Source organism: Acanthopagrus latus, chromosome 11 (assembly GCF_904848185.1).
Source record: "Acanthopagrus latus isolate v.2019 chromosome 11, fAcaLat1.1, whole genome shotgun sequence".
Taxonomy (NCBI): domain Eukaryota; kingdom Metazoa; phylum Chordata; class Actinopteri; order Spariformes; family Sparidae; genus Acanthopagrus; species Acanthopagrus latus.
In genome coordinates, this window is record NC_051049.1 from 17,646,477 (window position 1) to 17,658,928 (window position 12,452).

At 41.5% G+C, this 12,452-nt stretch overlaps 1 protein-coding gene across 1 annotated transcript; it reads right to left on the minus strand.

Moving 5' to 3' along the window:
* Positions 1 to 436: 436 nt before the first annotated feature.
* nmur1a (neuromedin U receptor 1a) lies at positions 437 to 10,229 on the minus strand. The gene is made up of 3 exons (XM_037114950.1): positions 10,156 to 10,229; positions 5,111 to 6,058; positions 437 to 1,861 (listed from the first exon to the last, which is right to left on the minus strand). Exons 1-3 carry the CDS (start codon positions 10,160 to 10,162, stop codon positions 1,476 to 1,478), a joined length of 1,341 nt encoding a protein of 446 aa, XP_036970845.1. The 5' UTR covers positions 10,163 to 10,229; the 3' UTR covers positions 437 to 1,475.
* Positions 10,230 to 12,452: the final 2,223 nt, after the last annotated feature.

Genomic DNA, 12,452 nt, shown 5'->3' on the forward strand with positions numbered 1-12,452 from the left:
GTTCTGCTGATTTCTGTACATGACACTTGAAATTTAACTAAAGTTGAGCAGTGCTGCAAGTTACTTGACACCACTCCAATGTCAGTGCAGACAGGCAGAGGAGGAGCATACGTTGCTAATATTAGACCATAAAACATCACTTTATTTGATGACGTGATTGAAAGTGGACGATTTGGAAGCATCCATGCTTTTCTATCTCTATCAGATATTGCAAATGGTTTGTGGTTATACCCTGATTGCCACAGTAACACAAGAGAAATCACCACAGCTCAAGAATGGAAAATTGGGAGTGTCCAGTCATGTCTTTTTACATAAATGCTATTGACGACAACTGATAACAATTTTGTCCTTCTTCACAGGGAGAGTTTTTCACCACTACTCCTTAAAACTGTTCTGAGGGGAAAGAGGACACTGGGAAATGAGAGCTAGGGCTAAAAAAGAAAAAAAAACAACTTGAAATCATCTAAAAACTTTTGAAAATGTATTTAATTCAAAATTCATGTCAAGTCATGTTTTTTTCCATAGTGATGGATAACGTCTCAGCACAAAGAATACTTTGAACCCCAAAAAACATTACAACATAGAGATGACATTACTTGAACACGTGTATCAACACTGTAAGCACAAAACATACCCGACAAGCATTTTTGTTACCTGAACATGGCAATTTTCTTTACAGCATACATCTTTAAACACAATGCAAGTGATGGAAATCTTTTTAATTGACAATACAATTTATCTCTTACTGTATACAATGTGGCTAACCATTACATCATGGATGATTACAGAAGCATTCTTGTGAATGGAATAGACATTGACTACTCAATGATCTTATATCCATCCGTCATCATTATTTACATGTAATACCCTTTTTTGTATAATCCTCATCCTTTATAATGTGTATTGTTATACCATTGTGTTTCATGTATCCTTATAGTACATAACCAAGTGAAACCTCTGTCTGGCGAAGGCCAGCTTTTGGATTCATTGGTCTGCCTGGCTCATCAAATCATGTGAAAATGTAGAGATTTGTGAATTGTATTATATTATATTTTTCAGAAAAATAAAGAGTAGAGCATGTGTTGTCATTAAAATGGCTTTTGAACACTGAACTTTGGATGTTGTTTACACTGGGGAGCTTAGGATGACATTCAAATCTATATTTATGCATGATTCCCAAAGGTTGGAGTTAGTGGTGTGCTTGAAAAGAGTCCATCTTCAGTAAGTGATTTGCTGAGCTACATATAAAGTTTTCAAAAGCAGCAGTTTGAGAGCCTCAGCAGAAGAGCAGGCCTTTTTTTCTGCATTCCTCCAGTCAGACTATTTTAAGTTATGTAGCTCAAGCACCAGTTGAAAGAGGATGTTGATGACAGCTGATGAATGTGGTGGTTCTGAACTGGACAGTCTTTCTAAACACCATGTTATCTCACCAGTATTATGTCCCCCTTGACATACCCTTCAAGATTTTTTTTCCTTCAGCACGTGAAACTCGTCTCATCTTTCATCCTCACATCTGCATCTTCTGCCTCGGCTTCAACAACAGCAGCCCCATTGCTGAGTGGCGCATCGCTTAGAGTGCTGCGGAGCGTCACCCGGGTGACACTGAGCGAGTGCTTCCTTGGAGCGATGTGATGTGGCCGATGGCACATGACCTCCTTGAACATTTCTCGAAAGCGTGTGGACATGAGGTTGTACAGGATCGGGTTGACTGTTGAGCTGAGGTAGAAAAACACTCCGGAGACGATGTGCACATACTCGAAGATTTCACGGTTCTTGTCAGTCCAGTCGCTGATGAAACTCCACATGAGGCGGTCAGTGTGAAATGGGGCCCAGCAGATGGCAAAAACCACCACCAAAACGACTGGAAGAAAAGCAAGAGAGAGAAAGAGACAATGTGGGATGGGTAGAGGGGATTTTAATGGCAGCACATTGATTATTTGCTCTCTCTTGTCTCAAATTGATTTGCCCCTTTGGAGGCTGTGTGTCAATGAGAGACTTTGGTTTAATTCTGTTATTGCCAGCCCACAGGCTGGCCCTGATGACGTATTTGTCATAGGGGCCACCAGCCTCCCACTGTATAAAGTGCCGACATGCCATCTTCTGACCAGGCAGGATTACTCTTATGGCTTAGAGAGTGGATCCCTTCTAGTAAAATACTCTCCCTCAGCCTGATAGTAAGTTATTCCCTTGATCTATGGCAGAACGATAGCAAAGTGAAGCCTGTAGCCCTTCTCTTACGTTCTCAACACCCATTCTTACTTTGTACAAGAGCTCCACTCCATTATCCGCAGCTAGAGGGGGCTGACTGGCCAACTCACCGGTTGTGTAATAGGACCCTCTTGAGGCGACACCTGGCAAGGCCTCATCTGTGGGGCCGTCATACTCTCTCTGCCCACTGGGTTTATGTGGGATACTGTATTGTTTATCCACAATTTCCTTTTTTCTTTTTAACATCAACTGCACCCTCAGCATGTCGCCTGGTTGCAACATCTGTTACAACTTGAACGGTGGAGGAGGGAGTAGGTTTGAGGGAAAACACTGGTGTCTGCCCACTCCTCTTTTACCAACCATATGTGAAACAGCCCTCTTCTTCCTCTTCATCCCCTGACTGGGTAGAGGGGGTCATGCCACCACCTGCTTATCCCTCCTGGGCAGGCAGAGCTTTAGGGCTTCATCCTCCCTTTTCTTGTCCTCATATCTCTTCTTTACGCTACAGCTGAGCCAAAAAGACCCTGTGGGACAACAGGTGTATCCAGGAGATCCTCTATATCTCGTGAGGTATCTTGGTGAGGTTTAAACACCTGGCTCTCTCTTGTAGGACCACCAGGCCCATTGCTCTGCCTGTGGCCTGGACAGCAAATCAATGGAGGTGAAGGGAGTGGTCTGTGACTATGCAGATCTCTTAACCACATCTTTGTGACCAGCTTCGCTATCAACTCTTCCTCCAATTCTGCCTGATAGGCCATCAGGTGCCAAGACACATTCAGGGCATGGAAAGTGAGGTCTGTTAAGTATACAGACTACCCTGCAGTGTAAGTGTCCGCGAGAGGCAGTTGTTCATCAACACCTCTGGCAAGCTAGCAGTGAGCTCTAGCTGCTCTTGTCGTGTTCTCGCTGTTCCCAAGAGTGGCTTCCCTCTCCAAAGGTCAACCTGACGTGCTAGCCTTCACGGCACCAGCTTGAGGGAAAATCACACACAGTGGATGTATAAGGGTATGAAGAGTAGAATTACTACTGCTTAGTTAGTGAGTTGGGGAAAAATACTTGTACTGTTCTCTCTTTCTCTATGGGGAAACAGTGATGTTTATCCATGTAGCTTATGCTAATGTGAGCTCTGGGAAAGTATTGCTTGTCTGTGGGCTAATGTTCAACTGTCTGAGGTATTGCTAGCTAGCCTGTGGGGAGTATTGCGACTTTTCTTATGTCTTTGGCTAGAGATATGTATTGCTACTCCCACCGCTAGCCTGAGGCAGACAACTTTAATTGCTTCTAGCTGGCTACCATGTTTGAGCTGCCCTACAGACTGAGCAGAGACCCAGAAAAAAGCATTCAGGGACCGAGGTGGTTGCTTGCGTCTTTGAACAGTTGAGCTAAGAGGTTTTTGAATAATGATTGTTTGAATGCACATCAGCTCTTTAAATAGGGGAGGGCCGGTGGCCCCCGTGACATACATGTGATCAGGGCCAGCCTATGGGCTGGCGTAATGTAATAAAGAGCTTCTATTGCATAATGAGAAATAAAAGGAACGTTATTAAGAGAACCCTCACGTTTCTCTCAGTGTGGTTTTAAAGACTAGAGAATCACAGCAGCTAATTTGGGACATCATGCAAAAAATTCTATCAAACTATCACTGAAATCAGCACTGCTGTTGTTGAAAACTCTGATCTTTATAAAGATAGAAAACATAAATGTTTTACTGTCTTGACCAAATGTCGCTTGAAATCAGAATCACAGCCCCAGACGTCTCATTGGTGATGTCTCTGAGGAGAAGTGTGATTTGTAGACGCCTGAATTTTGACAGCTGACTTTGCTGACATCAAGTCTTGGAAGGTTGTTTGTTTTATTCAGGTCAAAAACTCAACACATTATGTGTCCGTGCAAGCCAAGCATCTAAATCAATGTCAGAGCATCGTATTAAGATAAGAACAAGATGAATACGTTCTCACTCTCCCACTCTCGACTTCTACATATGCTTTCACCTTCACCTCCGTCAGTAGGCTTATATGACGGTCTGTTTCGAAGCCCGTTAGATGTCAATGTGTCTGTGGAATAACCTGGTTAATATTACGGGCATGGTTGGTGTCAGTTTTCAGTGTCATCTCATTAATATTAATGTTTGTAAGCAACTGTAAGTAAGATATGTTTGGGGGAAAAGAAATGCCTCATTAATTCCACTTCCATCAACATTTCAGACGGTGTTCATGCATAACATTTTCACTTCTAACATTGTTAATTACTATGTGCAGCAGCAGCATCTGACTGAAGTGCTACTTCTGGAGTAAAAACCAAGTAACAATCTGTAATCATTTCTCATTGCTGGCCACCCTGTGGTGACCCAAGCAAGTTATTTCCTGCAGAAAATAAACACGAGCCGATGACCACACCCAGTTTCACTAGTTATAGGGTTAGGGTATTGGGGCTGTCTCCCCTTTGTTGTCTATAAAAAGAAAGCCCCCAGAAACACTGATCTGTGAGATGATTTTAGTTTTGCCTTTTTTCTTGTTGTCCTCCTGGAGTCTAGCGTCCAAAGTTAGTATTTTCTGGCACTCAAAACGGCATTGTCATGTGACAAATGGCAAAAACCTAACAAAAGTTCACAGTTTTTTGCAAAAAAACGTTGTGGTGCTAACAGCCCCTGAGCCTGTCGAAGGATCCCTTCACTGTATTTACTTGTAGAATGTTCCAAACAGATGTTTTTTTTTTGTTTTGCTTTTTTTTTTTTTTTAATATTTCACCACTTTCCCAGTCTTCCATCTTATGTTTAACAGTGTCCCAACTTTTTGGGGATTTGGGGTTGTAGTTGTCCCATGAGCTGGTTTGTTTACAGAAGAGTTTGGCACACAGCTGTGGTTAAAAGACTCAGCAAAGAGAAGGAAGTTTTGATACTCACACAACATCTTAGTGACCTGCCGGCGACGCGCCTTCTGCTGCTGAGTTCGGATGTTACAGAAGCTGTCCTGTCCAAAGCCCGACTTCGCCTCCAGTGCCTGACGCATTTTCTCTCGCTTCAGCTGCAGCCCGATTAGCATGTAGAGGGTGCTGATGGTAAGCATGGGCAGAATGAAAAATAGCAAGGTGGTCACCTGGATGGTCAGGTTGTACATCCACTGCGGTTTTAATAGCGTGCAGATTGCTGAGTCAGGGATCACCACGCTTATATTTCCAGCAGGACTGGTGAAATTCCTGTACAGCATGTCAATTCCATGGAGACTTGTGTTAGGCAGGGCAAACAACACCGACACACCCCACACCGCCAGAATGAGCCGCTTGGCGTGGGTGCGCGTTACAACATACTTTGCCCTCAGGGGGTGAACCACAGCAATGTAACGCTCCACGCTCAGCGCTGTCACATTCAGGATGGAAGCCAAGCACACAGTCTCGAATAGGAATGTTTTGAAATAGCAGCCGCCCTTCCCCAGGAGGAAGGGGTAGTTCTGCCACAGCTCATACAGCTCTAGGGGCATGCCGAGCAGGAGCACCAGCAGGTCTGACACCGCCAGACTGAACAGATAGTAGTTTGTTGGCGTCCACATCACTTTGTTGCGTGCAATGACGGTGCACGTCAGCACATTCCCCAACACGCCCACCAAGAAGATGACTAGGTAGACAAGGCACACGGGAAGGAACACAGGCGATCGACGAGGACCAAGGCAATAATCTAAGTACTCTTCGTCTGTTAGACATGCAGGATCCAGATCCACATGACTGCCATTCATGCTGGATGTGAGATTGGCACATTTTTCCCTTTGAGGACAGAGCCACCCACCTCTCTCGGCAATTAGGTCCAAAGAGCAGTTGTACGAAGCGGACATGTTGCTGAAGTAGTCAGGCGTGGAATCTGAGAAAAAAAAGATCATACATTCATCAGCACAAATGACATTTTCGAGCAACGGCCAGTGGGTAACGACATTATACAAAACAGACCGCTAATTAAAGTTAAACAGGAATCAGAGTTCAGTTTTGCACAAATGAGGAAGGAGTCGTTTCACAGCTTGACATTCATCTCTCTTCATCACGTTTCCTGACCAATTCCCAAAACTCTGAATTTGATTAACTGCTGTTACTACCAATGAGTTTTGAATTCACTTCTGACAGTGAGCAGGAGACTGAGTGATTGAATAAGCTTGAACTGGCATCTATTTCCCGTCCCTGTAGTATGGCTCAAAACCTTCACAAGCTTTGCCTGTGTGCTACAATAAACACAAATGTGCAGGATTTTCTTTAAACCAATTGCAAAGCAAACATCAGAGAGATGATGCCAGCCAGTGCTCAAAATACGGTTAACAGGACAAATGTGCAATGAGAGGCCGACGGCTGAGGCTGAGGCTGAACTTTGAGGAATGTGGCTCATGTTGAATTTGTATTTTTCTCACCATCAACACAACCTGCTCAGCACCGTACAGCAGTCAACTTTACAGAGCTATGGTGGTTCTGTAGGTGTCTTTGCATATTGCTCATCTCACGATGTACGCTGCTGTTTTCTTACAGTGCTTACATAATGTTCATGTATTGTCATTTGCTCTGTTGCTTTTTACTGTTTCCACTGTGTACCCAGAACGCTGCCACACAAACAATTTACAAGTGGCGGGGGGCATCTTCTATGCTGTTTTTGAGTTCAACAAATTATTGTCACATTTTAATATTGCGAGATCTCCTGGCATGAGATCACCCCGACTGCACATTGTTTACAGTCTACTGACAGTTGCTGCACAGTTAAAGTAATACAACTTTTGAGTTAGCAGTAGTAAACATTTGTCTGATTGTTAACCATAGTTTTGTCTTTTGTGAAATTTGAAGGTAAGCCATGCCACTTTAATAGAAATTATGGAAAAGGTTCCTAAAATCTGGGCACCATTATTTTTTGTGGAGCGAGTGGTGTTGAGTATTGGTGACTTTTTTAGGATACACAATGTGTAAGCACATGTCAACAAGTGGTGTCATTTTAGTAGTTCTGGACAAACACAGAGGACAAAGGAATGAGCTGCTATATCACAAATCAGTCCTGTATCCACCCATTGTGAAGTCTCTGCATGGGATTTACTGGCAGTAAAAAAGATGAAATTTCACCAGATATTTTCCTATTTCTGCATTTCTTTGTCCAATCAGTTGTTGGTTGTCCAAATAATTGTTTTCATTGGCAGGAGCACAGTGCAATGTGCTTAATACCCAGAGACTTCCATTAAAGGTCCTCTGTGGTATTATTTGATTCCCATGAACCTTTGCAGCTCAGTGGGTGGAGAGCAGCAGTCAAATTGGTTGGCACTGTGTTTCCTGTGTGACCCAGTACATAATGAATCTCAGCGTGGTTGTTCACAGTTTGTTCAGATCCATTTTCCTAACATTACTTTATGAGTCACTAGACTAAAGTGGTTCATGAGAGGGGGTTTAATAGTATTATCTACCAAAGGAGACAAACTATTCTTCATAGTTCAGTACATCACTTATCTAGCATGAACTTTGTGATTACTGGTCATTGCTCTTATTTGCTGTTTCCTCACTTAGTCCCAAAGTTTTTATTTGTGCTCTGAGGAGCAAGGAGCGATCTCGAGCGAGCGAGGACACACTGGAGCAGCCCTCACGGAACCCTCTTATTGGATATCAGTTATTGATCAAGGTATCGGGTGATTACTGATAAAACTGTGAGAATGAAATAGGAATTGAATTTGCACAAACCGCACAACTTTGCAACAAGCTGTTAAGAGTTTCTCCAGAGATCAGCCCAACTGCTTTAAAGAAATTTAAACTTGTTGAAAGGGCACGATTGGTCCAGGTCAGGTGGAGCTGGTGATGTACGTTGGAAATTCAAAGTGGATCAGACCATCTCATGTAACAGCGCTCTGTTCGACCTTTGGCTCTATGGACCATGTCTTTTCGGGGGACACATCAAAGAATTGAACAAGACATGTAACATGTTATTTAGTGAGTTTCAGAGGTGCTGGTAAGTAGATTTTGTTATGCTTAGGCAGAACCAGGCCAGCTGTTTCCTCAAATTTACTTCATGCTAAGCTAAAGTATCATCCTGGTGGCTATAGCTCTAAATGCACTGCACAGACCTGAGCAGACATGAAAAATGTGGTCATCTAACTCTGGGAAAAAAAAAAGAAAGGTGTATAAGCATTTCCCAAAATGTTTAACTATTCCTCTAAGGGCACCTCAGTCAGTGATAATGAGGGCATGCCAGCACTGCACTTTCACTTCTCAGATCCTGCCAGTCTGGAAATCAAACCAGTGACCTTTTTCAAACCTTTAGGCCACTGCTGGTGCATTACAGGAACAAATCAGCAGGTTCTCATTGTCCTTGAGAAGAAAGCAGCGCACATCAAAAAGCAGTGATCCATTCCATATACAGTATAATCTTCTGAACTCTGACACGTTGATGATTCATCATTAATGATTGTTTGCTTCTATTTGCTTCTATTTTTGGCATGTTGTTTTTTCACAAGATAAAGGAAATTTAATGACATAAAAGCTGAGACATTTGTTTCAAAATATGCAGGGACATAGGCAAAAACAAACACATAAACAAACAATAAAAAACATTGGCCTCCTGACTCCATCATCTGAATCTACACTTTGAATATTGTGGTACAGTTTTACGTTAAATGAGAAATATGGAGCGAAGGATAACACTTTCCTGCCAGTTACATAGGAATGACTGTTGACAGTAAGCAGGAATCACAGCATTGATTTTTTCATACATTTAGATACAACAGTCAGTGGTCTTTTCTGTCTCTGGCAGAGAATTACTAGAGGCTATTATGTGGCTCATAAGAATGCATTTTGTGTCTGTTGACTAAAGCCTTCTATCTAGTCAAACAATAAGCTTTAAACATAATAGGTGGACAGGCATGTTGTCAGAGAACTATAGCAGCACATCCACATTATTACAATCAATTGCATCCCATAGGCTCTTCCCCTGTGACTTGTGTGCGGCCATGACTTCTCCATAGGCTCCGATATCCATTAGACTGTTGTTACTTGTCCGTCACACTGACTGGAGGCTGAATAAAAATCCCCAAGTGTTTTATTAAATTAGCATAATCTACAGATAGAAAGCCCAGAGCTTGGGATGTAGGATGCCTGAGTGTATTAGCATTCCGTACAGTGTATATTATAAAGAATAACATAGTATGCTTTATAAATATAGATCTAGGACTATAATGAATATTTCAGACCTGCAGGACACGGGATCTACAGTGGAGATGATGCATTTATGGATGACACATCATATTATTTCTCTTGAGCTTTCTGCAAGTCATCACATATCTATCTCTTATAGGCTTGGTGAGAACTCTCCAGAAAACTAGACAGAGCAGAGATTTTTATAGTTATAAGTTATAAATGATAAGATATGCCCTTAGTTTTCAAACATTCATCTATAAAAGCACTTATTACGATGCTTCTAAAGTTAATTGGTGTTTTCACTTCATTTCATCTGCAATGAATGAAACAAAGTCATGACTTGCACTGACCTGAAATGCATAAAGGAAAGTGGCTGTCTGAGAAAGGATTTCTGAATGTCAAATTTATTCTGCTCCGGACACAGACGAAAACCTTACAGGTTAGGTGGTAGAATATACTTCATTGATTTCTCAGCAAGATCGATAAAAATGAGGGAACCTTGTGTTCTGCTTAATCGTTAGATTTGTGTTGAACCACTCAGTGTGTCAGGGTTGGGTTAAAAAGGGAAGACTATGGAAGGGGAAGTGGACCCAAACGCAGTTAACGGAGGCAGGATCAGGTAAACAAAAGGCGAGCTTTATTTAAAAGCTGTTTACAAAAACCAAAAGCAGACAAACAGGGATGAAAAACAAAGTAGCAACCAAGAACGAGACAAAGTAGCAAAGCAAAACCAGCAAGACAAAGTAGCAAATCAGAAATCAAAGTTCAACTCAAACAACAGAAACCAGAAATCAAAATCCAAAGAACACATACCATTCATCAAGAGCCTGGACAAGAGCCTGGACAAGAGAAAACAGAAAACAATGACTGGACAAGGAGTGAGGGGAACACAGAGACTAAATACACAGACACTAATGACATGACGAGGAACAGGTGAGGAGAGAGAGGAGGAAGGAAGCCAGGTGTGATAATGAGGGGGAGGAGCACAGAGGAACAGACCAGGAGGGAACAAGACGACAGACAGAGGGAGCCAGAGGGGAGAACACAGGAGAACTTAAAGGACACATGAAGGCATGGAAAAATCAAAACATGAGACACAAGACATGGAAAAACAAAACACAGAACACAACAAGACATAGAAAAAAGGACTTGAATCAAAACCCAAAACCCAAAAACCAGAAACAAGGACAACACAAACAGGAGACATGACAGAGTGAACTACATCGTCATGCTCAATATACGTCACCAACACCAACATCACCTGAAAGGTGAAAATCATACTAAATCCTGCCATTTTGAAAGTGTTGTCATGTGAATTGATGGTCAGTCAGTTTTGTGAGCTAACTTATGTACAGGCCGGCCCTTGAATCTTTTGGTTATGAATTTTAATCACTGATGGAGCATGAAGGGTGTTCATCCGAACTGTGACTCTCTCAAGTCGAAAAAAATACCTTTTGAATTGACAAACATAATATGTGTGATTCATGGTACATTTCAAACTGCCGTTCAATGCTATGCACATTTTTCTGAAATAAGGTGGTCCACAGGAAGGGCTGCGACTTCACCTCTCTACACAAATTCATTTCCTAAACAGGGTTTTTTTCACACTCACAAAAGCTATGCTGCAGTTGTTGCCTATTACTTGCAGTCGATACAGTCGTTCAACCTTTATATGACCAGCCTACAAACACCTCAACCACTGCAGTCTTCAAAATGGCTTTTCACCCGGGAGACTTCACAACTATCACTGGGACATAGAAATTCATATCTAGCAAACATCTCTCAGCCTCCTCCCAAGAGATTTTAAGAATGATTTCATGAACAGTCCACATCACAACACCAAAGCATGTTTGTCTACCCTGAGAAAAGGGCACAGACCCAAATAAAATTGTGTTCCAGCTTTTGGGGGTCATCATGATCCTGCTGACTACGCAGGTAGAAAATGTGACTTAACGGAGCTCTCTGTCTATAATGAACTAAGACACACCTGATCGCTAGCTTTATTTAAATCATTTAAAACTCATATCATTGTGAAAGCTTTTGGAATTGTTTAATGGATATATATTTATTTAAACTGTTTTATTAAAGTTATTGTTATTCTAGTGTTATAGTTATTCACATTTGATTTGTCTCGTCTGTTTGTTTTCTTTTCTTTTGCACTTGTTCACCTCTTAAGAAAAGTGCTCTATACATAAATGTCATCACTTACAAACGTGTTCCAGTGCAATAATGCCTTTAATGTAGAATTTTCCAGGCGTTCGTCTCCACCCACAAGTCCTTTAAACCTTCTTTGTCTCTATATGTGCAAGCTGCATCTGTCAGGATTTCACTTGATATTTATGCCCCCCCCCCAGTTAATTCAAGACAATGTGGTTTTCTGGTCACCGTCATTTCATTTTCATTTATACAGGTCTACTTATTTATTCATATTTGGTTTTATTTCAAAGTTAGATAGTACGAGGCACGAGAGCTAACAACAGAGGACCCCCTAACCTCAGAATATCTTTCTTACATTGTACGATTTTTAGTTGAATGAGTCACCAGGACTAAGAAAAGGTTAGCACATAGAGAGGCAGAATGATTTTGAGATTTTGTTTCTCTTCCTTGTCAAGATCTCATTACATTTTAGTGGTTTTAGCTCACTGACTTTGTTCCCTGCAATCCTGTTATGCTCAACTTGGCTCTGGCTTTTACAGAAAGGCAACGCTTCGTAAATGAAGGTGATGCACTGGACACAAATTCAATTACCGCCTTAACCAAATCCCATGTTGTTGATTTAATGCATAAATAAAACAGCAACATATATGTTTTAAATGCGCACGGTCCATGACATGAACCATCAATTTACCAAATGATTTATGAACACAAATATTATAAAAGAACGTTTCTATACTTGGTAATCACATTCAGTAGATTCAGTAGATGGTGAGTCCCTGTTCACTTAATTGTATTATTTTAAAAGTGTTTTTTTAAAACTCAAAATGTGATATCTTTGATTATTTAAATGCTTTGAATTAAAAGAGACTTCAAAAGAAAGTTGAAGTACAAATGGTATTGTGTGACCACAACCCTGTATTTTTGAGGTACCCAATGATGAAATTATGTTCGAT

Coding starts and splice junctions, on each gene's coding strand:
- nmur1a (XM_037114950.1), bottom strand. Junction 1,862..5,110: donor GCAGGTCACTAAGATGTTGT/GTGAGTATCAAA, acceptor CTTTTCTTCCAG/TCGTTTTGGTGGTGGTTTTT.